The sequence below is a fragment of the Rhinatrema bivittatum genome, chromosome 1 (assembly GCF_901001135.1).
Source record: "Rhinatrema bivittatum chromosome 1, aRhiBiv1.1, whole genome shotgun sequence".
Classification (NCBI taxonomy): Eukaryota; Metazoa; Chordata; class Amphibia; order Gymnophiona; family Rhinatrematidae; genus Rhinatrema; species Rhinatrema bivittatum.
Window position 1 is genome coordinate 505748611 of NC_042615.1, and position 25302 is coordinate 505773912.

Below are 25302 nucleotides of genomic sequence, written 5' to 3' on the forward strand. Positions count from 1 at the left end.
GCTCGCCAAACGCATTACCCACCATCCCCATCCTGACTAAAATCTGCTTCGATAGGCTGCCTTCAGCCAATCAGCGCTGAGTTTGTTGAAGAGTCTGGATGTAGCCATGTGACTAAGAGAGTCGGCGTTCTGTTACTACCGCTGCTGGGATGGTGAGTTTCTGCTTTGATCTCCAGCCTCTTCGTTTTAGGGTGATCGATGGCTTGCATATTTTATTATGGTGCTGTTTCCAGGGCTGGAGGGTGATTCTTCTTCTCTTGTGATTATAATAAGCTGCGCGGTATTTTTTCCTTCCTTAAATAGTAAACGGGAGGATTTTTTTTTCTCTTGAGAATATATAAGACCGGAGGGTATGCCCTTTCCGTCCCCATGACTATAAAGTACCGTGGGTACCTCCCCAACTGAAATCTAATTGTAAAAGGCTGAGATCGTTTCTGGCTTTCCCTTTCCCCTCCTTTGTAATTATAAAGGCGAGGGGTGATTTCTTGCTCCAGTGATTGTACAGGGCTGAAGAGAATCCTTTCCATTTTGCCTACCTAGTTCCTTCAGTGATGTCTCTGCATGGTGTGCAGGTTCCTGTATTGCTCTCCCATATATTAAATGTAATCACAGAGCTGCACTATAGTATCACCAATCACTGCAGAAGATGCTTCACTATTGACTGTTGTGGCAGTAGATATGTGAGTTGACCAAGGTGCAATTCTGTCCATGGATTGGAGAATAGATAAAAGGGTGAATTTCTCCCTGCTATGTGGTATCTGATATATTTTTTTGCATTTAGTTGCGCCGTGAGGCCCGTCTGAGGAGGGAATACCTCTACAAGAAAGCACAAGAGGAGAAATTGCGTACAATTGAAGAGAAGAAAGAGAAGCTAAAAAGTGCCTTAGATGGTATAAGTCATTTCTTTTTAACTTTGCATATTTAAGAATGCAATCTTTTCTTTTGTTCAAGTTTGTCATGAATGTATATGTATATTCAGCAGAGAATCAAATGGAACGGGTACACATTTCACTGTAGTCCCCAATAACTCAGGAAGATCTAAGAAGAAGAAATCCCAGGATCTAGTAAGAAAATATGAAAAACAATATCATATAAAACCAAACATAATTGCAGTACAAAGGCACATATTACAACCAGATAACCTTCTACCCAAACAAAGAGATATATAATGTGGCACTGTATCTGTTGACTATCTTGATGTCAAGAAGCTTTTATAATTGTGCATGTTCATAAACATCTTGTACTCTGAAATGTAAGTAAATATTTGGGAATCTTCCAACATGAAAATGACCACTTGGACATTAACCCAGCCAGTTGAAAATCAAGGGTCACCATCATAGAAATGTGGAATTAAGGGATGTTCTCAGACTTCTAGCAAATTGACCTAACCTGTGAAATAGGAAAATTGGTTACCTGCTAATTTTCATTCCTGTAATACCACAGATCAGTCCAGACCAGTGGGTTATATCCTCCTACCAGCAGATGGAAGCAGAGAACAAACTTCACGGCTTGGCTAAATAACTCTAGTGCCATCTGCAGCTTCTCAGTATTGGTCGATGCCCAGGCACCAAACCACTGAAAATAGCTTTTAAACATCTATTCACCCTGAAGGCGAACATCCGGAAAAACAGGAGGGTTGGAAACCCTACCCTGACTCCGTTTAATATTGGTAAAAGGAGCACTTCCTTCAGAATTCTTCAACACAGTAGCTCCCCTAAGGGACAGCCAATCTTTCGGCAGCCACGTCTGGGCAGGCCTCTGGACTGATCTGTGGTATTACAGGAAAGAAAATTAGCAGGTAATAACCAATTTTCCTTTCCTGGACATACCCAGATCAGTCCAGACCACTGGGATGTACCAAAGCCGCACTACACTGGGGGGGATCCAGAAAGACCCGCTCGAAGCACTTGTTCCCCAAAACTGGAGTCCTCTGGCGCCTTAACATCCAAGCGGAAATGCTTGGAAAGGGTATGCAGAGAAGACCAAACTGTGGCCCTACATATCTCCTGTGGCAAAATCAGCTGGCACTCTGTGCAAGAGGCCACTTGTGCCCGCATCGAATGTACTGACAAACCGACCGGAATGGCGCGGCCGTTGCAAAAATATGCTGAAGCAATAGTCTCCTTCAGCCACCTACACAAGTGGCCTTGGATGCCTTGTTCCCACGCCTAGGACCACCAAACAGCACAAAAAAGATCCGATTTCCAGAAGGAATTGGAAATCTTCAAATAGTGCAATAAAAACCTACGCACATCCAACAAATGCAGGTCTCTATCGCTGAATCGCGGGACCAATCTGGAAAATCAGGGAGCTCTACTGCCTAATTCATATGAAATGCGGACGCCACCTTAGGCAGAAAGGATGGCACTGTACATAAGGACGCTCTGTCCGCTGAAATCCGCAAAAAAAACGGATCCCGGCAGGACAGGGCCTGTAATTCCGAAGTGCATCGCACTGAACAAATAGCCAGTAGGAAGACCATCTTCCGGGTCAGGTCCTTGAGAGAGGCTTGACCCACTGGCTCAAAGCCCGTAGGACAAGGTTCAAGTTCCACTCTGGGCATAGTTTCCAAATAGCCGGCTTCAAATGCTTGGCTCATTTGAGGAAGTGAACCACATCGGGGTGGCAGGCTAGGGATCTGCCATCTATTCGTCCCCTAAAACCTCCTAGAGTGGAAACCTGAACTCGTAGGGAATTAAATCTATGCCCCTGGAGAGTCCTTGCTGTAGAAACGCCAGAATATGAGGGCGGACGCCGACTCTGGCCCAATCTCCTGTTGTGCACACCAGGACTCAAAAACTGATCACACTTGCACGTATGTCCTGGAAGTGGACGGGCGCCTGGCCTGTGGCAGTCACTAGCTCTGACTACCCCTTCAGTCTCAGACGCCGCCTCTCAAAGGACAAGCCGCGAGAGAAAATCGATCCTCCCGCAACAGGCTCGGTAACTGCGCCAGCCTTAATGATTCGCCTGTGGCTAGTCATACCAGATCTGCAGCGAAGGGTGACATGCCCATTCTGGAGCCACCAGCAGAACCTGATCTCTGTACTGTTCCACTCATCTGAGGATTCGCCCGATGAGAGGTAAAGGAGGAAAGGCGTACAACAGAATCCCCGTTGGCCCTTTAGATACCAGGGCGTCGAGACCTACCGACCCCCATCTCTTTCCGTCGACTGAAAAGAACGTGTCATCTTCGCGTTGAGGCCAGTCGCCATGAGGTCCAACCGGGGAGTCCCCCATCTGGTACAAATGAGGTTCCACGCTTCTCTGGACAGCTCCCATTCCCCTGGATCCAGCTATTATCTGCTGAGGAAGTCCGCCTGGATGTTGTCCATGCCTGCCATGTGTGAGGCAGAAATGCCCTCCAGATGGCGCTGGGCCCAGGCGAAGAGGAGATGAGCTTCTCGGGCTACGGCAGGGCTCTTTGCACTGCCCTGGCGGTTGAGGTACGCCAACGTGGTGACGTTGACTGAAAATACTCGAACCATCCGACCCTGCACCAGATCCAGAAATGCTTCCAAAGCCCTGCTTTGTTCTGATTCCAGCCACATGTCCTGTGCCGCTCTGCCCAGGCACATCGCCCATCCCCACCCCCCCAGCCTTGGAGGCTGGCGTCTGTGGACACTACTACCCAGTCTGGGGTTTCGAGGGGCATTCCTTTCTGGAGATTGTAATCCACAAGCCACCATGCCAGGCTGGATCTGGACTGTGAGGTGAGGGGCAGCTGACCCTGATACTGCTCCGACCCTGGGCTCCATCGGGACAAGAGAGCTTGCTGCAACGGCCTCAAGTGAGCGAACGCCCAAGGGACAAGATCTATTGCTGAGGTCATAGATCTCAGAACCTGAAGATAGCCCCAGGCCGTAGGAGTCTGTGTTGTCCTCGAGTAAATCACCTGCCGTTGCAATTTGCGCATCCATTTTTCTGTCAGAAACACCCGGCCCAGACGAGAGTTGAAGCGAGCCCCTAGGTATTCCAGGACCTGGGAAGGAACCAGGTGACTCTTCGCAAGGTTGATCACCTACCCTAACGACTGCAGCATGTGGGTCACATGACGAATAGTCCGCTGACAGTCCTCCACCGACTTTGCTCGGAGGAGCCAGTCGTCAAGGTACGGGTGCACCAATACTCCTTCCCGCCAAATGGCTGCCGCAACTACCACTATAACCTTGGTGAAGGTGTGGGGAGCTGATGCCAGCCCTAAGGGGAGTGCATGAAACTGGAAATGCTGTCCCAGGATCGAGCACTGCAGGAACTGCTGATGATCGCTCTGGATTGGGATATGGAGGTAGGCCTTTGTGAGGTCCAAGGAGGCGAGGAACTCTTTCTTGTGTACTACCGCAGACACCATGCGCAGGGTCTCTATTCGAAAAAGTGGGACTTTCAGACTGCGGTTCACTTGTTGGAGGTCCAGAATGGACCAAAATGTCCCCTCTATTTCTGGCAGCACAAAGTACACAGAGTACCGTCCTGCCCCTCGTTCCGCCTTAGGAACTGTAACGATGGCCTGCAGGCTTATCAGACGGTGAAGAGTGGTTTCCACCGCGGCTTGCTTGTCTGGGGACACCAGGAAAGCGTCTCTGAGCGGGTGAGAAAATTATAAGGCATAACCTACGCGGATGACCTGCAGTACCCACTGGTTGGTCGTACTTCTTGTAGAATTGGGACAGCCTTCCACCTTCCCCTTACCGCCATCTCCGGGGAGTGGGAGCTCCTGATGTCACTGGGAGATTTTGCAGGCTGCAGTTCACTGCCGGAACCTCCTCTCACAGCCCGGTTGGGTCCCCGAAAGGACTACTGATGTCCCGAAGGAAGGCCTGAATCCAGAGGAAGCAGAGGAACCCCTTCTTCCTGACTTTGACCTTCTGTAATCTCTGACCCGGGACCTTGGGGCAATGGCTTTCCGAAAAGGCGTTCTATCCTCCGGGAACCTATTCCCTCTGGATTCTCCCAGTAACTTTACCAGCTGGTCCAAGTCCTCGCCAAACAGGAGCTTCCCCCTGAAGGGAAGGTTACATAAGTGTGCTTTAGAAGAAGAGTCAGCCGACCAATTCCGGAGCCAGAGCAAGCTTCGGGCCGCTACAGAAGAGGCCATGGAACGCGCTGAAATCCTTACGAGGTAATACAAGGCATCCGCCATGTAATCCACTCCCGCCTCCAGGTGCGCCACCTGCGCCTGAGACATGGTCCCCAAGGCTGACGGATCCTGAGGTTGCTGGATCCAACCCAGACAGGCACGCTGCATCATACTGGCACATACAGCCGCTCTGAGGCTCAAAGCCGAGACTTCAAAAAGGCGCTTCAGGTGGACTTCCAATTTTTTTTTTTTTTTTTTTTACATCCTGGGCATCCTTCAGGGCCGCCGAACCTGCCACAGGAATGGTAGATTGCTCAATAACGGCAGAAACCGCCACATCTACCTTGGGGGTCCGAAAGGACTGCCAATTCTCCTCTGACAGCAGATACAGCTTGGCCATGGCTCGTCCAACCTTGAGGCTGGCAAGCGGGGCATCCCTTTCCCTGCTGATAAGGTCCTGTATCTTCTTCGGAATTGGGAAAGTCGAGGGGGTTCCTCGCAGCCCATCCAGGTCCGGGTTGACCCCTTCGCTGTCCGAAACCTCCTGTGACAGTTTGAACCCTAATTCCTCCAGCACCTGGGGAATAAGGGGCTTAAATAGTTGAACCATCCGAGGGTCATCCCTCCCAGGGGCATCCAGCAACAACAGGTAGTCCCCAGCAGCCTCTGGGTCCGGATCAGGGTCAGAGTCACCCTGGGGCGTGGCTGCCCTAGGGCCCAGAGAAGGCAGGACCTGAGTCTTTAGACGCTTGGCAGAGCCACCAGCGCTGTCCTGGGACCTCCTCTTTGCAGCCTTCCTAGCCAGGAAGGCCTCATGTGTTAGTAACACAGACTCCTCACTACTGGAATCCGAAGCTATATCCTTCGGGTCTCCCTGGCCCAGTTCCATTACTGCTAGGAAAAAGCGGGGATAGTGGAGAAAGCGGCCGGGGGGGGGGTGGGCGACGACAGACACTTCCTTAACCTTCTTCCCCTGGGTAACCTTCGACCCCGGTGGTATAGCAGTCAATCCTGCTCTTCCCGCAGGTACATTCCTAGGCTTTCTGGTCTTCTGACCCTTGGCAGAAGAGCCCTCCCCCTGCAGCACATGAGGCACAGAGAGAGTGAGCATCCAACTCTAAAGCCAGGCCACAGGCCCTACAAACCTTCACCAGGGCACTTTCAGACATGGCAGTCCTTCTCCCAGCACGACTGGGTTACCAGAAGGAAGAAATCTGACGGGCTGGGTCTAGCATAAAAAACAAAATGGCTCCCAGCCTAGCCCAGGCCAAGCCGATTAAACTGCCCAGGCCCTCAGAATGACTGCTTGGAGGCCAAAATATTCCCAGGAGATACTTCCCCACCCGAGGAGGCTCCGGGAATTAGGATGCTCCTCCTCCCCCAGCAGAGCACTGCCTGAAAAGACCAGCCTCAGAGAAAAGCCCCTGCAGAGAAAAAAAAAACTGAAGGCAAGAAAAAAAAAATTTTTTTTTTTCAACTCAGGAAGTAAGAACAAAAAAATCCCCACAGGGTACTTTCCTTTAGGAGGCACTGGAAGAGGGCTTCGGGAATGGAGGGAACAAATTCCCGGATTTCAAGGGCTCTACAGCCGGAGGTATCCAATCCCCCGTTTGCCCTGCTCCACCCAAGGGATGGCCCGAGATCGGAACCTCACACCTCGGGGAGCCCTGCCAAAACTCAGTCCAGAGCTGCAGGATGCACGACCACCATCTGCTGGAGACAGAGAAATACTGAAGAGCTGCAGATGGCAGTAGAATTATATAGCCGGGCTTGATGTTTGTTCTCTGCCTCCATCTGCTCGTAGGAGGATGTAACCCACTGATCTGGGTATGTCCAGGAAATGTTGTTTTTCATTTATTTTTTAAATCAGTTTGTAATTTTGATTTGTATTCTAGAAAATCGTCTCATTCCAACTGAGATTAGACGGGAAGCACTCTCTCTTCAGAAGCTAATTGAATTTGATGATGAAGGCGGTGAAGGTGAGAAAACTATTTGCTTTTGTCCTTTTGTGAATTCCCACTAACTCTCTTTTCACTATAATTTAGTCCATCTAGTCCTATATTTGAGCAGAGAGCTAAAAAGGCAACACCAATGGAGGTCTTAACTTGTTTGTGATGTGGATTAGGGGAGTAGGGGCAGGTTAGAGAAAGGGATGAAGCTTTGGAAAGTTAGTGAGTTTGGCGTGGAGAAAGGCTAGTTCATGGTGTCTTTATAGATTGGTTGAGTGAGGTTAGACTAGGCAAAGAATTAAGAGAGAAGGGCTAGGGGAGAGTGTTAGCTTTTGTTCTTAGAGATCTATTTTACTTTAATTTTTGCTCTCCTGTAGGTGTCACTAATCATGTGGATGATGAATACAGGTGGGCTGGTGTTGAGGATCCCAAAATTATGATCACTACTTCCAGAGAGCCTAGCTCTCGCCTCAAAATGTTTGCTAAGGTGAGTGAAGTCTTTCTCTTTGGCCTTTTCTTCCTCATAAACTGGAGTAGAAAGCCCAGATTACTTGTGGTGAGTGCCATAGACCCCAGCTGATTTCTGGTGTTCTCACTTTGTTACCAAAAGTACTACTACTACCCCTAATACACATTTCTATAGCACTACACGATGTACGCAGAGCTGTACAAACACACAAAAAAGACAGTCCATTCTCAATAGAGCTTACAATCTAATAAGACAAACATACAGGACAAGAGACTTGGGGCATTTTATAAAGTAAGAAAATGGTTAGAAAAGAAAAAGAAAGTTAATTAATGAGGCTAAAAGCAGACCAAAGATTTAGAAGCAGCCTCAAAAAGGTGGGTCTTTAGATGGGATTTAATCACGGCAAGATAGGGAGCATGATGCACCAGTTCAGGAAGACTTCCAAGCACACAGTGCAGCCAGGTGGAAAGCATGGAATCTGGAATTGACTGTAGACAAGAAGGGCACAATTAAGAGTGACTTGTATGATGAGTGGCGTGCACAAGGAGGGGTGTAGAGGGAGATAAGAAAGGAAAGGTAGTGAGGTGCTGCAGAGTGAAGGCATTTGTAGATATGAAAGAGGAACTTGAACAATATTCAAGAGCGGATAGGGAGCCAATGCAGTGACTTCAGAAAAAAGGTTATGTGAGTGTAGTGACTTTAGCGAAAGATAAAGCCATGCACTGAATTTAAGACAAATTGCAGAGGAAAAAGATGGCTTGCTGGAAGATTATGAGGAGCAAGTTTCAAAAGTCTAAGCGGGAGCTGATGAGAGAGTGGATAAGGTCTTGATAGTGTGTTCATAAAGGAAGGGGTGGATTTTGGCAGTGTTATAAAGAACATAAGAAGTGCCATGCTGGGTTAGCCCAAGGTCCATGGGGCACAGCATCCTGTCTCTAACAGTGGCTAGTTTGGGTCACATGTATCTGTCAGATCTTGAATAGGTGATCTATTTCTTGTATCTCACTCTCAGGCATAAGCACTGCCTTTCCCACATCTACCTGGCTAATAACTGTTTATGGACTTTTCCTTCAGGAATTTGTCCATTCCTCTTTTGAACCACACTATCGGGCCGATACAGTACAGCGCACTGTTAACCCGCCATTGGACGCGTGTCCAACCCCCCAAACCTAATAGCGCCTGCAACATGCAAATGCATGTTGATGGCCCTATTAGGTATTCCCGCGCAATTCAAAAAACAAAATGTGCAGCCAAGCCGCACATTTTGCTTTCAAAAATTAGCGCCGACCCAAAGGTAGGCGCTAATTTCTTCGGGCACGGGGAAAGTGCACAGAAAAGCAGTAAAAACTGCTTTTCTGTGCACCCTCCGACTTAATATCATGGTGATATTAAGTCGGAGATCCCGAAAGTTTCCAAAAGTAAAAAAATATATAAATATATTTGAAGTCGGCCTGCGGCTGTCGGGTCGAAAACCGGACGCTCAATTTTGCCGGCGTCTGGTTTCCAAGCCCGTGGCTGTCAGCGGGCTCGAGAACAGATGCCGGCAAAATTGAGCATCTGCTGTCAAACCCACTGACAGCCACCGCTCCGGTCCAAAAGGAGGCCCTAGGGACGCGCTAGTGTCCCTAGCGCCTCCTTTTGCCTGTTTTTACCGCCGGGGTTCTGAGTTCATCTGTCTACACTAAGGAAAACAAAATTATCTGGTAAGTAATTTCTCCATTGCTCACCATGGATGTGAGCCTACGGAGGTGGGGAGCCCACTGTCAGGAACTGACTGCCCAGGGACAGTGGAACAAGGAAGAGGCGGGATGGAACATAAACCACCTGGAAGCTCGAGCGGCCAAACTAGCCTGCCTACGATTCAGCCACAGACTCCGAAGCGAGTCCGTCAGAGTAATGTCTGACAACGCAACAACTGTTGCCTACATCAACCACCAGGGAGGAACCAAAAGCTAGCAGGTGTCTCTGGAAATAGACCCCCTCATAGAGTGGGCAGAAATAAACCTGCAAGGGATTTCGGCCTCCCACATCGCAGGAAAAGACAACATCTCAGCGGTCTACCTCCGCAGAGAGAGCCTATACCCGGGGCAATGGTCACTGGCGGACGGACACAGCCTTCCAACTGATAGTAAATCGATGGGGCCCCCCAGCCATGGACCTACTAGCAACTCGTCACAATGCCCAAGTCATCAGATTTTTTTAGCCGCAGACGAGAACCACAATCTCAGGGAATCGATGCTGTCGTCCAGAACTGGCCAGAGGTAGGCCTCCTGTATGCTTTCCCACCCTGGCCCTGGGCAGGGTCATCCACAAGATAGAGCACCACAGGGGACTAGTTCTACTAGTCGACCCGGATTGGCCAAGAAGAACATGGTACGCGGACATGCGAAGACTACTAGCGGAGAATCCTCTGCGTCTACCGCCATACAGGGACCTTCTCCAGCAGGGACCAATCTTCCATAAAGACCTGGCTCGATTCTCTTTTACAGTATGGCCCTTGAGAGGACTAGCCTAAAGAAGCACAGCTACTCAAAAGCTGTAATTGACACCCTGCTCCGGGCACGCAAGTTCTCCACATCTCTGCCTTACATTCGCATTTGGAGAGTATTCGAAGCGTGGTGCGAAGACCACGGTCTCCTCCCAAGGACAGCCAAGATCCCCACGATCCTAGAATTCCTACAGGATGGCATGAAGAAGGGGTTGTCTCTCAACTCCCTCAAGGTCCAAGTCGCAGCACTGGCCTGTTTCAGGTCCGAAGAAGACGGTATCAGACTATCATCTCATCCTGATGTGTCTCGTTTCCTGAAAGGAGTTAAACAACTCCGACCACCACTAAAATGGCCAGTGCCTCTATGGAACCTCAACCTAGTACTAGACTTCCTAGCAGGGGAGTCCTTCAGACCAACAAGCGGCCTGTCTCTACGTCTCTTGACCTTAAAGACAGCATTTTTGATCGCAGTATGCTCAGCTCAGCACATCTCCCCACTCTCCATCATGTGAGCTCTTCCTCAACTCACTAACTGCCATGGGCTTCAAGCAAATAATAAACTCCCCCCACACAAGAATCAGGCCACACACTGGACCTGATTTTCATCAACAACAAAGGAACACCCAACTCCACCCCCCCCCCCCCACCACCACCAACTCCGTCCCCTGGTCAGACCACATGTTAATAAAATCCAAACTCCAAGTGGACCATACACACATCCACACTAAGACAAAAAACGCATAGTGTTCACCAAACCATGTTCAAGTGAAACCCTGGAAGAAACCTTACCTGCTGCCCTAAAGCAACTGGACACATCAAGCACTGTAAATGCAGTCGACTCATGGACTACAATCAACACGGAGACGGCGAAAAAGATATGCCCAATCATCGAAAAAGAAATTGGAGCCACAGCAAGACACAAAGCACCCTGGTATAATCAAGATTTAAAAAACATAAAAATGCCGGTTAAGGCAAGCAGAAAAAGCCTGGCGAAACAACCCCGCAAGCCAATTACGGGACAGATACAGAACACTCCTATACATATACACAACAGACATCAACAAAGCCAAGTGGAATTTCTACACTCAAAGAATCTACAACTACCAATACAACCAGAGAGCTCTATTCGAATACGTTACTTAACTGACGCGACCCATCAACAATCCGTCGAACAAGACCTCAACAATATCAAGCCAGAAATTCGCCCAATACCTTACGGACAAAACTTCCAATATAAGTCCAAAAAGCCCGCCAACCAACCCGGAGCCCCCCACGCAAACAGCTCTCACGGCACCAACATGGTCGTAGTTTGAGACCATAGCCTCCACTGAGGTAGAAACCATTATTCGAAAGATCAATCCAGCAGCACACCAACTTGACCCATTGCATCGAAGACCCTCAAACTCATCCCCAACTGCCTAGCAAGACCCATAGCGGACATCACCAATCTCTCCCTCAAACAAGGAGTCCTCCCGGAATCCCTGAAATGCGCGGTGGTCAAACTTATCTTAAAGAAACCCCAACTGGATCCAGCCATTCCATCCAGCTACGGCCCAACTCGAACCTGCCGTTCCTGGCCAAGATCATCGAGAAGACTGTCAACCGCCAGCTATCAGAATTTCTCGAAAACCGAAATATACTAGCCACTGCTCAACATGGCTTAAAAAAATCCCACAGCACCGAAACGCTACTACTCACCCTCACAGACACAATAATACGAGGATACGACAAGGGCACATCTTTCCTCCTAATCCTACTTGACATCTCCGCTGCATTTGACACTGTCAATCATAAGATCTTACTCCACAGGCTCAGAGAAGTAGGTATCAGTGGCACCATTCTCCAATGGTTTCAATCATTCCTCACCAACAGATCTTTTAGAGTAACCCACGAAAACACAATATCAGAAAAAATCCCTCTCCCACAGGGAGTCCCACAAGGCTCATCTCTATCCCCCCACTCTCTTCAACGTCTATATGCTACCATTATGCAACTACCTAGACAAAACAGGACTCACCTACTTCCTATACGCTGATGATGTACAGATCCTGCTCCCCATCAGAGATAGCATAAACGATACCCTAAACCAATGGGAATCCCACCTGACAGATATAACTTCCAATCTCAACCAAATGGTACTAACACTCAGCCAGAAACAAGACGGAAATTCTTCACCTCTCCAGAAAAACATCAACACCCAACTCCAACCCCACAACTGACCAAATACAACCTGCTCATGACAGTAAGAGACCTCGGAGTCACCCTGGACAAGGAACTGAACTTCAAAGCTCATATCAAGACACTGATAAAAGAAGGATTCTACAAACTTCAAATCCTCAAGAAACTTCAACCCCTTCTTCACTCCCCAGACTTCCGAACAGTTCTGCAATCCCTCCTCTTTGCCAAGCTAGACTATTGTAACGCCCTCCTAACAGGCCTCCCTGCAGCCGCACGGTCCCTAACAAATAACAAAAAAATGGATCACATCACACACACACTTAAACAACTCCACTGGTTGCCTATCCCTTACAGATCCCAATACAAAACTCTCATGCCCTTACACAAGGCAATCTACAATGATAAAGCCAGCTGGTTACAGAAACCACTGATCCCCAGCAACTCCACCAGAAACCTCCGCTCAACAAACACAGCCCTTCTCACCACTCCCTCCATTAAGGAAGTGCCTCGAGCCACCACAAGAGAACGCGCCGCATCTATAGCAGGCCCTCACCTCTGGAACAACCTTCCACCCTCTCTCAGAACGGACCCCTCTACGCCTTCCTTCCGAAAGAACCTCAAAACCTGGCTCTTCCGGAAAGCTTTTCCTCCAGATAAATAACTGTACATAAGTCAATCAAAACACACTCTCTGTTAAAACGTTTTTTCAATATATTTTACTATAAAGTTAACTCGTTAAGCAAGTATAAGTACCAAGTTAATTATTCTGTTACAATGCACCATGTTATTATGAGCAAGTTATAAGTACTGAGCTAAGTTAATCTATTATGTTACAATATACTATGTCATTATAAGGCCTGCCTTGTGACATCATGTTTTATGTAAACCGATGTGATATGCCAAACCGATGTGATATGCCAAATCGAATGTTGGTATAGAAAAGCAAATAAATAAATCAATCTCCGAACTTGAAGCACTATCTTGTCGGCAACCATTCCTCAGGTTCACCCCAAGCACCATACAGCTGCGTATAGAACCATCCTTCCTACCGAAAGTGGTTTCCCAGTTCCATATGAACCAAACCATATCCTTATCATCCCCAGATGAGCACAAGGATTCGGAAGACTCCTGCCTCATTCGCCACCTGAATGTCGGCAGAATCCTAGTCTGATACCTGAAAAGATCAGAACCCTTGCGCAAAACTGATTACCTGTTCATTCTTCACAGCGGGAAGAAACAAGGGGATGCGGCATCGCGGGCGACCATAGCCCGCTGGATCAAAGAAGTAATTAATGCAGCCTATGGCGAGGCAGGAAAACCATTACCCTCTACAGGTCAAGGTGCATTCTACAAGGGCCCAGGCAGTCTCCTGGGCTGAAACCAAGCTGCTTTCGCCAGCTGAGATTTGTCGGGCGGCGACATGGTCCTCCCTACACACCACCTCCAGGTTCTACCGCCTGGATGTTCAGGCCAGGGAGGATACAGCTTTCGCAAGGGCAGCACTAAGTGGGCCACAGCCAACTTCTCACCCTGTAGGGGAGTAGCTTTTGTACATCCCATTGGTACTGAGTCCATCTGGCTACATGCTAGAAAATGGAGAAATTACTTACCTGATAATTTCATTTTCCTTAGTGTAGACAGATGTACACAGCATCCCGCCCACAGCTGCTCCAGAAATCAAGAACCTCTGATATCAAATCTCAAGACTGAGCAAGTATGGGTAAGCCACAGCCTACCTCTAGTTCAAGACACCTGCAGTTGCCCAGGTGTCGGCGTTTATTGTTTGAGTGCACTGGCGGTCTCCAGTTCCAAAATTTTATATATATATATATCAGTTGAACCAGTTCAAGGTTAATCAACTGTAATAAAGTATTAAGCAACACTGGCTTTTCGAAGAGAATACTGAAGAGCTAAGCATGCTGCACGGGTATATATAGGCTGATGTCAGCTTTGAAATCTGACTCCGTCTCCCATCTGCTATCAGGAGAGCACAATACCCATTCGTCCTGAGTCCATCTGTCTAGTGTCCCGATGATACATTTAACCAGTCAATATTGGGGTAATTGAAGTTTCCCATTATTACCGCACTACCAATTTGGTTAGTTTCCCTAATTTCTCTTAGCATTTCACTGTCCATCTCACCATCTTGGCCAGGTGGACGGTAGTATACTCCTATCACTATAGTCTTCCCCGACACACAAGGGATTTCTACCCATAAAGATTCAATTGTGCATTTAGTCTCATGCAGGATGTTTATCCTGTTGCACTCTATGCCATCCCGGACATAAAGCACCACACCGCCTCCTGGGTGCACACCTCTGTCATTGCGATATAATTTGTACCCCGGTATAGCACTGTCCCATTGGTTGTCCTCCTGCCACCATGTCTCTGAGATGCCAATTAAGTCTATGCCATCATTCACTGCTACACATTCTAATTCTCCCATCTTACTACTTAGACTTCTGGCATTAGCTTACAAACATTTCAAAGTTTGTTTTTTGTTTGTATTTTCATTCTGCTTTTTAATTGATAGGGATAAGTTAGAATTTTTTAGCTCAGATGAGTTTTTAGTTACAGGCACTTGGACTACTTTTCTTATTATTGGAACATCACTGTCGGGATGCCCTAATTCTAATGCATCATTAGTATCCTTTGAAGATACCTCTCTCCGAACCATGTGCTGCTGAGCGACTGTCGGCTGTCCCCTTTGTTCTAGTTTAAAAGCTGCTCTATCTCCTATTTAAAGGTTAGCGCCAGCAGTCTGGTTCCACCCTGGTTAAGGTGGAGCCCATCCCTTCAGAAGAGACTCCCCCCTTCCCCAAAAGGTTCCCCAGTTCCTAACAAAACTGAATCCCTCTTCCTTGCACCATTGTGTCATCCACGCATTGAGACTCCGGAGCTCTGCCTGCCTCTGGTGACCTGCGCGTGGAACAGGGAGCATTTCAGAGAATGTTATCCTGGAGGTTCTGGATTTAAGCTTTCTACCTAAGAGCCTAAATTTGGCTTCCAGAACCTCCCTCCCACATTTTCCTATGTCGTTGGTGCCCACATGTACCACGACAGCCGGCTCCTCCCCAGCACTGTCTAAAATCCTATCTAGGTGACGCGTGAGGTCCGCCACCTTCGACCAGGTAGGCATGTTACCAGGCGATCCTCACGCCCACCAGCCACCCAGCTATCTACATTCCTAATAATCAAATCACCAACTATGACGGCCGACCTAACCCTTCCCGCCTGGGCAGTAGACCTTGGGAAGATATCCTCGGTGCGAAAGGACAATGCACCACCTGGAGAGCAGGTCCTTTCCTGCTGCACCCGGTTGATGCTTTCCAATCATGAGACCACCTTCCTCCAAGGCAGCACCAGGGCTGCCAGTCTGAAGTTGGGACTTGGCTACTATGTCCCTGAAGGTCTCATCTATATACCTCTCTGTCTGTCTCAGCTCCTCCAGGTCTGCCACTCTAGCCTCCAGAGATCGGACTCGTCCTCTTGAGAGCCAGGAGTTCTTTGCATCAGATGCACATGTTCAACTTCTCACCGTTGGGTAAAAAATCATACATGTGACACTCTCTGCAAAAGACTGGGAAGCCCCCTCTTGCTGCTGGGCTGCTGCCTTCATCTCAATTCTGTTCAGTTCCTAGTTGTTTGAGGTTGCTATGGGAGTAGGAATGTGTCTAATTAACGTCCTTTAAGTGTATTAGTGAATTCACTATATGACTGGTAGTGGCCTACAAGGGACCGATCAAACTCTCAATAAAGTTGTTTTTTTTGTTTGTTTGTTTTTTTGTGAAAGTGGCACCTGCCTTTTGTGTTTTTGATTTTTCTTTGTCTCCCTCAGTTTCACCAGATATTCTTCCCTTTGTTCCTCTTTTTTGGGAACCTTTATACTTCTTGAATGCTGATGTTTTTGCCTTTATTTTTGCATTCATTTCCTTTGCGAACCAAATTAGTTTCTTTTTCCTTAAACTTTTGCTTACTTTTCTAACATATAGTTTTGTTGCCTTTGTAATACCTCCTTTTAATTTAGCCCATTTTGTTCCACCTCACCCATTTTCTCCCAATCTTCTAGTTCTTCCTCCAGATACATCCCCATTTTGTCAAAGTCCGTATATTTGAAATTCAAAATTTGGGTCTTCGTGTGCCTTCTTGGTATCTTATTTGCAATATCAAACCATATCGTCTGATGATGACTTGGACTCAGGTGGGCACCTGTCCGGACATTATAGACATTTTGAAGCTATATGCTAATGTCCCTCGGCCATTCTCCTGATATTATCCAGCTCTGCTTCCATTGGATGAATCTAACCAACATTCAAAGAGAGACCAGATATGAGAAAATTTATTCAAAGTATTGTGTCTTATAGCTGTCAGGTTTTCCATTTAATGAACCACCTTTAATTTCCGACACACCACAAACCTTGTCAGTATTATATTCGTTCTCCATCTTGTGGCTAACTAGTGAGTGATATTCTAAGACGATCTGTTCTTCTAAACCATCACATTTACTGTGTAAATGTAAATAAGCTGCACATAATTTTTTAAGCAGAAACTTAAGAGAAATGTCAAACCAGCACTATATAAAAGCAAGTAATCTTTTCTTGGCTTAAAACAAATTTGCAAGCCAAAGATGTATCCCCAGTGAGCGTAAAAATAGTATAGTACCTTGTGTAACCCGCAAACTATAAGATATGTCATGCTGGGTCAGACCAAAGGTCCAAGAAGCTCAGCATCCTGTCTCCAACAGTGGCTAATTCAGCTCACAAGTACCCGGCAGGATTCCAAAGAATAGATCTAATCTTTTTGTGCTAATAATCGGGCAGAAGCAGTGGCCTTCCCAAGTCTGCCCCAATAGTCTGTGTTGATCAGGTTGGCCAGTAAGTTTGTTCTTTAGAATAGCTATAACCATTTTTCTCAGCATAGATGTCAGGCTTGCTGGTCTGTACTTTCCCAATTACCCATGGAGCCCTTTTAAAACAAAACTATGGAACCTTAGGTATTAATGAAACTTGAGTACTGCATGCAAGGATCATTAGACATCATGCAGCTAGCACTGTGGCTCTTTACTATTACTATTTTCTCAGTCCAGGGATTTTGTGCTGTGCTTTAATCAAGAAACAATGGAACTGATATTCAAAAAAAAGCTGAGCTCCTAAATTTAGGCACCTATTTCAGCCAAACTTAAGACCCTAAATTTTCAGCTGAAGATTTTCATAAACTTTGGGTCCTCAAAAACATGAGGACCATTATTCATTTGCCTGGATTTCAGCACCTAAGTTAGGTATCTAGTTCTGAAAATCAGAGCCAAGCTCCTAACTTTGCTTCCCTGCTCTAACTATGCCCTGTAGCCAACCACTTTTTAGGATCCTAATGAAACTAGAAGCCTAAATTTAGGGACTCAACCCTAATACATTTTCCAAAGGGCTAATTTAGGAGTCTAACTCTAAACGTTAGGTGTCCAAACTAGAAAATTGACCCCTTTAAAACCATTTCTGACTGCCTTTTCCCTTTTGCAGGAAATGAAGCTGGTGTTTCCAAATGCTCAGCGCATGAACAGAGGAAAACACGAGATGGGCGCTTTAGTGCAGGCGTGCAAAGCCAATAATGTTAGCGACCTCCTGATTATACATGAGCACAGAGGAATGCCAGGTTAGCTAAAGGCAGAAGAAAATTTTGCTCTGAAACAACTGAAATGCATCAGTTGTACAGATACTTTTTTTTTTTTTTTTTACCCTTGTGTATGTGCATAACATAATGCTGTGTTCTCGCTCTCCATTCAGATGGACTGATTGTGTGCCACCTCCCATTCGGACCAACAGCCTATTTCACTCTGTGTAACGTGGTGATGAGGCATGATATACCAGAGCTTGGGACTATGTCGGAAGCATATCCTCATCTCATCTTCCACAACTTCACTTCTCGCTTAGGACAGAGGGTAAAAAAAGGAGCCACATGACATGCTGAACGTTTGATGCATAGATTGAAAATTCTGCAGTACATTTGTATAGTAATAGGAAAGGTTTTGGTTTTTTTTAACTTTTTAAAAAAAATGTTTTTCAGTTTTTTGTTTTTTTTTGTTTTTTTTTTAATATGAGTAAACTAGTTTTTGTTTTTTTGGTCGGGGGAGGCTGAAGGGAAGAAAGAAAGGTGGATTACCATCAGGAACGATTGGAGATGGGAAGGTGAGGGCAGAGGGAGGATTGGAGATAGGGCGGGAAGGACAATAATCTTCCCCATCTGGCACAGATTGCATCCCCCCCCCCCCCCCCCCCACCTCCTTTGCCTACATCCTATCTCTCATATACTACCCATTGCCCCTGTTAATTCGCTTATTTCATCTTGTCCGTTTTATTCCCTGTACCACCACCACAATAACAATCTGGCCAGGGGGAGAGTGGTGGTGCCTTCGGCTGCTGCTCCTGTTCTTGCTGCATGGGGCCCTACTTGCTTGGGACACCACAGTACTGTGTGTTTCCAAGTGCAAGTTTGGTTCTAAGCAGCAGAGGAGGACATGACTTGAAGTACCACTGCTTTCTTCCTTCCACTGCTGGTTCTTCACCTGCATATACATGCTTGACCAGCCACTACCTTTCCTCTCTCGTAGATCCTTAAGGCATTGTCCAAATCCATAGCAAGGGTAGAATTTTTTTTGTGGCCAAGCAAGATGAACAGTTCCATGTGTGAGGGATAACATTACATGGCACCATATATGGAGAGTGTTTGTTCATTGCCTAGAACAGGAGTTCCCAAACATTTTGGGTGCATAGACCCCCTTTTCTATCTCCAAACATTTTTGGGACCCTCACATGCTTCTCTTTGATTTTTAGATGCAGTTATGTCATATATGGAAAATAACAAATAATGGTATGATTCTGGTGTGCCTAAAACTTAAGTAATGTTTACTTATATAAACTGGGGGTGGGGGGTGAGAGCGAGACTGGTGGGGCTGAGCTAAGAGGAGAGAGACTGGTGGGGTTGCTTCTGGAAGAAAAAAACATTCCAAGTATCTCATTATAATAAAGTAATAGGGGAGACCAAGAGACTTACAGAGCGATTAAGGAAAAATAAAATCAAAAAGAATCTCTTCCAAAACAACCCCCTACATTAAATTTAAATTGCCAGACCCCCCACGAAAAGGAATTTAGGAGTGAGAGTCCAAGAAAACTCGTAACAGACGGCTCAAAGAACAAATATTTAGAATTCTGGAATTTGATCAAACATTTACATGAATTTCTTAAACTAAATCTAGCACCCGTGATACCACTTCTGTTCTCATGGAAAGAAATTTCTTTCACTGTTAGAGTGATTTTTGTGATGTCTGGATAAATCCTGAGTTTCTGACCATGTAATAATTGTGACCGGTTATGAAAGAAAAATCTCAAAACTGAGTTTCTCTCTGATAGAAAGGCAAAAGTCACAAGCAGTGATCCTCTTTGTCTGAACAATGGTCTCTTGGGAAAGTTCCAGAATGTCAGAAAGATTCAAAGAAATATCTTGTGGTAAGTCCCCAGAGGTTGTCTCCATAGGTGAAGGTAAATAATACATTTTTGTTATAGCTGGGACTGCTTCATTCAGGAATTTAAGAATTTGAGTACGGTAATTTCTAAATATATCCTTAGGGGAAATCACTTTAAGATAAGGAAAATTCAGGACCCTCAAATTCAGAATTATCAGTTTTCCATGTTTTCCAACTTCTTGGAATGCCAGATTGAGCCAATTTGTTCTGAACCGCTTCAACAGCAAATGTATCCAAATCTCTCAATTTTAAATCAAGAGGTAATCTCAGATTCCATTGACTGCACCTTGATAATAGTTTCCATCAGACCATGAGTTAAAGAAGAAATAGCTTTTTCAAGCGATGTCAAGGCATTTCATATGGAATCTAGGGTTATCACTGATAACCAAAGAAGGTTGCAATAGCGAGCATACCTTGGAATCCCGCTCTCCTGTTTCTGTGAGGTTCCCATTGCACGTTGCAGCCATAGGTATGTTCAGAACGTCAAAGGGGCCCGTGGAGTCAGGAAAATTGGTCCTTACCTGCTAATTTTCATTCCTGTAGTACCACGGATCAGTCCAGACAGCTGGGTTTTGACTCCCTTCCAGCAGATGAAAACAGAGAAAAACTTCAAGAGTGTCCTTTCTTAACCTGGTGTGCCACCTACTGCTCCTATTTGTTCATACCCAAGCAGAAATATTTTAAAGAATAACCATTTATATCCGAACTCCATCCCCCCCGAACAAGCAGAGGATGAAGAATAAAACTTTGAGAACATGAAACAAAGTTCTTAGAAGAATCTATTCTTTTCTTCAGAAAAAAAGTCACGAATCAACAGTACAGTACAGTACAGAGTGAGCGGGCTCTCTACCCTCAACGTGGAAAACCTCCAATGGGTGGCCGTCTGTACTGATCCGTGGTACTACAGGAATGAAAATTAGCAGGTAAGGACCAATTTTCTTTTCCCTGTACATACCTGGATCAGTCCAGAAAGCTGGGATGTACCCAAGCTCTCCTAATTAGGGTGAGACCGTGAGAGCTCCGCTCGGATGACACTGGCCCCGAAACTGGTAGGGTCTGAATCTTGGACATCCAGTCTGTAGTGTCTGGCAAAAGTGTGTAAAGACCGCCAGGTAGCTGCCCTACGGATTTCCTGCGGGGAAACCAACTGACAGTCAGCCCTTGAAGCTGCCTGTGCTCGAGTAGAATGTGCCTTCAAGTCCTCCGGGACTGGACGACTATACCTGATATAAGCTGATGTTATGGACTCCTTTAACCAACGAGCAATAGTTGCTTTAGACGCCGACTGTCCCTTCTTTGCGCCAAGCCACAGAATGAAAAGGTGATTCGACAGACAGAACCCATTGCTAGCCTCAAGATAGAGCAACAAAGCATGTCTGACATCTAGCTGCCGAAGTTGACTCGCAGGAGGACCTGTGAACTCCGCAGCAGGAAAAGCTGGAAGCTCCACAGATTGATTTACATGAAAGGCAGAAATCACTTTTGATTAAAAAAAAAAAAAAAAAGATGGGACAGTACACAGTGATACCTGGCTGAACAAATAGCCACCAAAAACACCACCTTCAGCGCGAGATCCTTTAAGGTAGCTTTCCTGAGAGACTCAAATGGGGACTTGCACAAACCACGGAGAACCAGGTTCAGACTCCCAAGAGGGGCATAGCCTGCAAGTCGGGGGGCGCACATGCTTCACGCCCCGAAGAAAGCGCACCACGTCTGGATGAGTCGCTAGAGGAGCACCCCGAGTGTGCCTCCGCAAGCATCCCAGGGCAGAGATCTGAGCCTTCAGCGAATTATAAAACAAACCTTTGTCCAAGCCATTCTGTAGAAAAGAGAGAATCAGAGACGAAGCCTTACGAGGATCCACCCCTTGAGGCTGGCACCAGGACTCGAAGACCTTCCACATCAGAACTTATGCCAGAGACGAGGAGGTTTTCCGGGCTCGCAGAAGGGTAGAAATAACCGACTCCGGATAACCTTTCTTCCTCAATTACCGCCACTCAAAAGCCGCAAGACAAAAGCGATCCGCCTGGTCGAAAAATGTGTCCCTTGCAAAGAAGATTCGGAATATGACAGAGATGGAGAGGACCCTCCAGGACCAGATTCACAAGGTCCACGAACCAAGGCCTCCATGGCCACTCTGGTGAATTACCCGACCCGGATGAAGTTCTATTCTCCGCGCTGAGCGACTGCTGCACCCAGTGGAGTCCTGCTCTGAGCATGTAACTACTGCAGACCACAGCCCGAATACCCAGGGCAGAAACTTCGAAAATACGCTTGAGGTGACCTTCCAGCTTACGATCCTGGAGATCTTTCAATGCTGCCGCTTCAGCCACCAAGATGGTAGTCTGCTTCGTGACCGCCAAAACGAACGCGTCCACTTTCGGAACCCGTAAGAAATCCAAAACGTCTTCCGGAAGAGAATAGAGTTTATCCATTGCTCTGTCGACCTTCAATCCAGTCTCCGGAGTATCCCACTCTCATGCCATCATTTGCTGCAACATGGAGTGCAGAGGGAAGGTTTGCGCGGAACCCTGCAGTCCTGCTAAGACGGGATCCTTCTATATAGATAGGACAAAAGCAATCACAATAATATCCACGCAACTCTGTGTCTCCTATGATCCTAACAGACCAAGAAGGCCTGAGAACAAACAGAGAATAGCCATGTATATGCTCATTAGATCAGGGCATGTGGCTACTTCCACAGCATATATTGGATCAACCTCTCTTCAAGAAATTTTGTAATGCAGTCATATGGAACTCAGTGCACATGTCTGCATCCCTCTAAAGCAGAGCTTTCCAAACTGTGTGTCGGGACACGTTAGTGTGTCGCCTGCATTGTGCAGGTGTGTCGCGCAAGCCCGGTCAACTCTGATGCGAGTTTGGGCTTTTTTTTTTTTTCTAGAGATTCACTTTTTTTTTCAGTTTATGGGTTGCTTATTATTGGGTGATTTTTGCTGTCAATCGCGTTTTTTTGGGGGGCTTGGTGGGTGGAACGAGCCCAGCCATCCTTGCATTGGCTGCTGCTGCCGATGAGGCCTGGCCATGAGGAGTACTGACTGCAAGCAGCAGTGTCTGGTGATCATGGAAGGGAGTGAAGCACTTAACTGGCAACAATCAAAAAGACGAGGTACATAAGTGTGGGGGCCAGACATGTGCTGGGGGGAGAGAGATGAGTGAGTGGGGGGCAAACGTGCTGGGGGGACAGACATGTGCTTGAGGGGGAGAGATATGAGTGTGTGGGGGCTAGACATGTGCTGGGGGGAGGAGAGAGATGAGTGTGTGGGGGCCAGACAATTTGTTTTATTATTGTTTCTCATAAATTATAACAATAACATGAATCTTGGAATATATATTTTTAATATAAATTTAAGGTTTTCATGAGATAGGTTGTGTCGTGAAACATTTTATTTATGTATATATTTAAGGAAACATACATAAATTGTCGAAATGTTTTGTTCGTTTAACCTTTAACCTCTGGTTTACTAGTAGACTGAATTACCGTGTCGTGAAATTATGTTTGTCTAAAAAGTGTGTCACCAACATGAAAAGTTTGGAAAGCTCTGCTCTAAAGCCTAGAGCAGGGGTGGGCAGTTCCGGTCCTCGAGGGCCACAAACCAGTCTGGTTTTCAGGATATCCCTAATGAATATGCATGAGAGAGATTTGCATGCACTCTGCCTCCGTTGTATGCAAATCTATTTCATACATATTCATTAGGATATCCTAAAACCGACAGGTTTGTGGCCCTCGAGGACTGGAATTGCCCACCCCTGGCCTAGAGGCTGTCTCAGCAGGACAGTAGGTTCTGTTAGGCAGTTCTGAAAAATCTATTTAAAACATAGTGGGAGGTGTTCTTTAATAATCTGTTGCCCAAATAGCAGGTCCTCTTGTGGAAGATAGGACGGGGTCATCAAGACAACCCTTAGCTTAGGAGTCCCTGCATCTAGGACTGTTCATCCTCCTTGTCCATAGCAAAAGTTGCTTACCTGTAGCTGGTGTTCTATATGGACAGCTGTACTAATGATCTTGCATTCCCTGCTATCTCCCATTAACATTGACATAACTTTCACTGAGGGCAGCTTGGTGCAGTGTCTACTAAATGTGTGCTAGTCTTTCTAGGCATCTAGGCTATGAAATGACATTTTCCATGTATGGAGCCATGTGAAGTACACTAGTTAGAGGTAAGCAATTTTGCTTTAGCACCATCAGATATTGATTAGTGTTACCACTAGAAAACTCTTCTTGTTTTGCCATGTTTCTGCTTCTCCTACGATGGTAGGTCGTAGCATATTTTTTTTATGTGAACTCATTTGTTTTTTCCCCCCCCTCTCACTTTAAGATTTCCAGTATCCTCAAATATTTATTCCCAGTTCCAAAGGATGACAGCAAAAGAGTGATCACGTTTGCAAATGACAATGACTTTATTTCCTTCAGGTAAGGTAGAGCATTGAATTCTTATAGTTTCTTGATTTTCGCTTGAGATGTAGTGATAATGCTTCAGCCTTTATTTTTCATCCCTTTCCCCATAGCAGAGATCCTAGGGAAAGGAGGGGAATAGGAGTGGTACCAGAAGCAGGATTAAGGAGGGTTTGACTTCTGTTCAAGGGTAGCTTCGCCTTCACGAACCAGGGCACCTACCATATATTTAGAGCACATTGTACTATACTGTTCTGCAGTTTAAACCATAAAGTAATCTATTAATTTCTGATTTTGTTACAGGCATCATGTCTATAAAAAAGTAGATCACCGAAACATAGAACTGTCTGAAGTGGGTCCCAGGTTTGAGATGAAGCGTAAGTTGTTTATGGCTTTGTGTTTTATTTGCTTAAGAAGTCAAATCTACAAGTATATTCCCTCCTTGGACTAATATTTTGCTATTTCTTACAGTGTATATGATTAAACTGGGAACCTTGGAAAATGAAAGCACTGCAGAGGTGGAGTGGCGCTGGCATCCCTATACTCGCACTGCCAAGAAGAGAAAATTCCTCAGTGTAGAATAGCGTCCCAAGTTCTGTGCCTTTATAGTAATCTTGGCTAATGCTATACAGGCCTGTTAAGTAAGGATTTTGTGTACATATAAAAAACATAAGGATATTTGTCTGTAAATACTGTTTTTACACAGCATTTGTGCAAAAAGGAGCTGAGGGGCCCCTCTGTATTTGAACAATGTATATAACTTGAATTTAAAAAATATCATGAGCACTGCCCCCAGTTTCATGGGACAGTTGAGAAGTAAATTCTGCAAGAGTTGCAACATTGTGGTGAATTCTGCATAAATTTATAAATCTGTATTATAAAAACAGTGGTTTTCTAACCGGTGTAGATAATTTTCATTTTGTGCTTTTCATCATGAAGACATACTTGGAAAAAATTTATATAAAAGGGATGAGTGTGTTTGGCTGAAGCTAGGCACAATAACTGTTCAAAAAGGGGATGAAATTTCACTGATTTTGGCATGCAGGAAAAAAATGTCTTGAGTGTGAAAAGAAATTTTGGGTGTTTTTAGGGAAATGAGCCTCCAAAAAAAATCTCCCATTGCTTTCTTTAGGAAAGAATGACAGACATTTGACCACTACTGCCCACCATACTAGCCATAGGCGAGGCTTACTAATGAATGGTGGTACACCTGC

General features: G+C 46.0%; 1 protein-coding gene across 2 annotated transcripts; it reads left to right on the plus strand.

The window, feature by feature from the left end:
• Window positions 1–25030, plus strand: IMP4 (IMP U3 small nucleolar ribonucleoprotein 4). Of its 2 annotated transcripts, none has more exons than XM_029610716.1 (9): window positions 1–152; window positions 782–890; window positions 6973–7056; window positions 7404–7513; window positions 17675–17807; window positions 17939–18093; window positions 24012–24106; window positions 24392–24465; window positions 24560–25030. In XM_029610716.1, the coding sequence occupies exons 1-9, from the start codon at window positions 150–152 to the stop codon at window positions 24670–24672; spliced, it is 876 nt and encodes a 291-aa protein (XP_029466576.1). In that variant the 5' UTR covers window positions 1–149; the 3' UTR covers window positions 24673–25030. The 2 variants fall into 2 exon arrangements, with proteins under 2 accessions (XP_029466576.1, XP_029466572.1); XM_029610712.1 differs by lacking the exon at window positions 1–152 and adding an exon at window positions 537–680.
• Window positions 25031–25302: the final 272 nt, after the last annotated feature.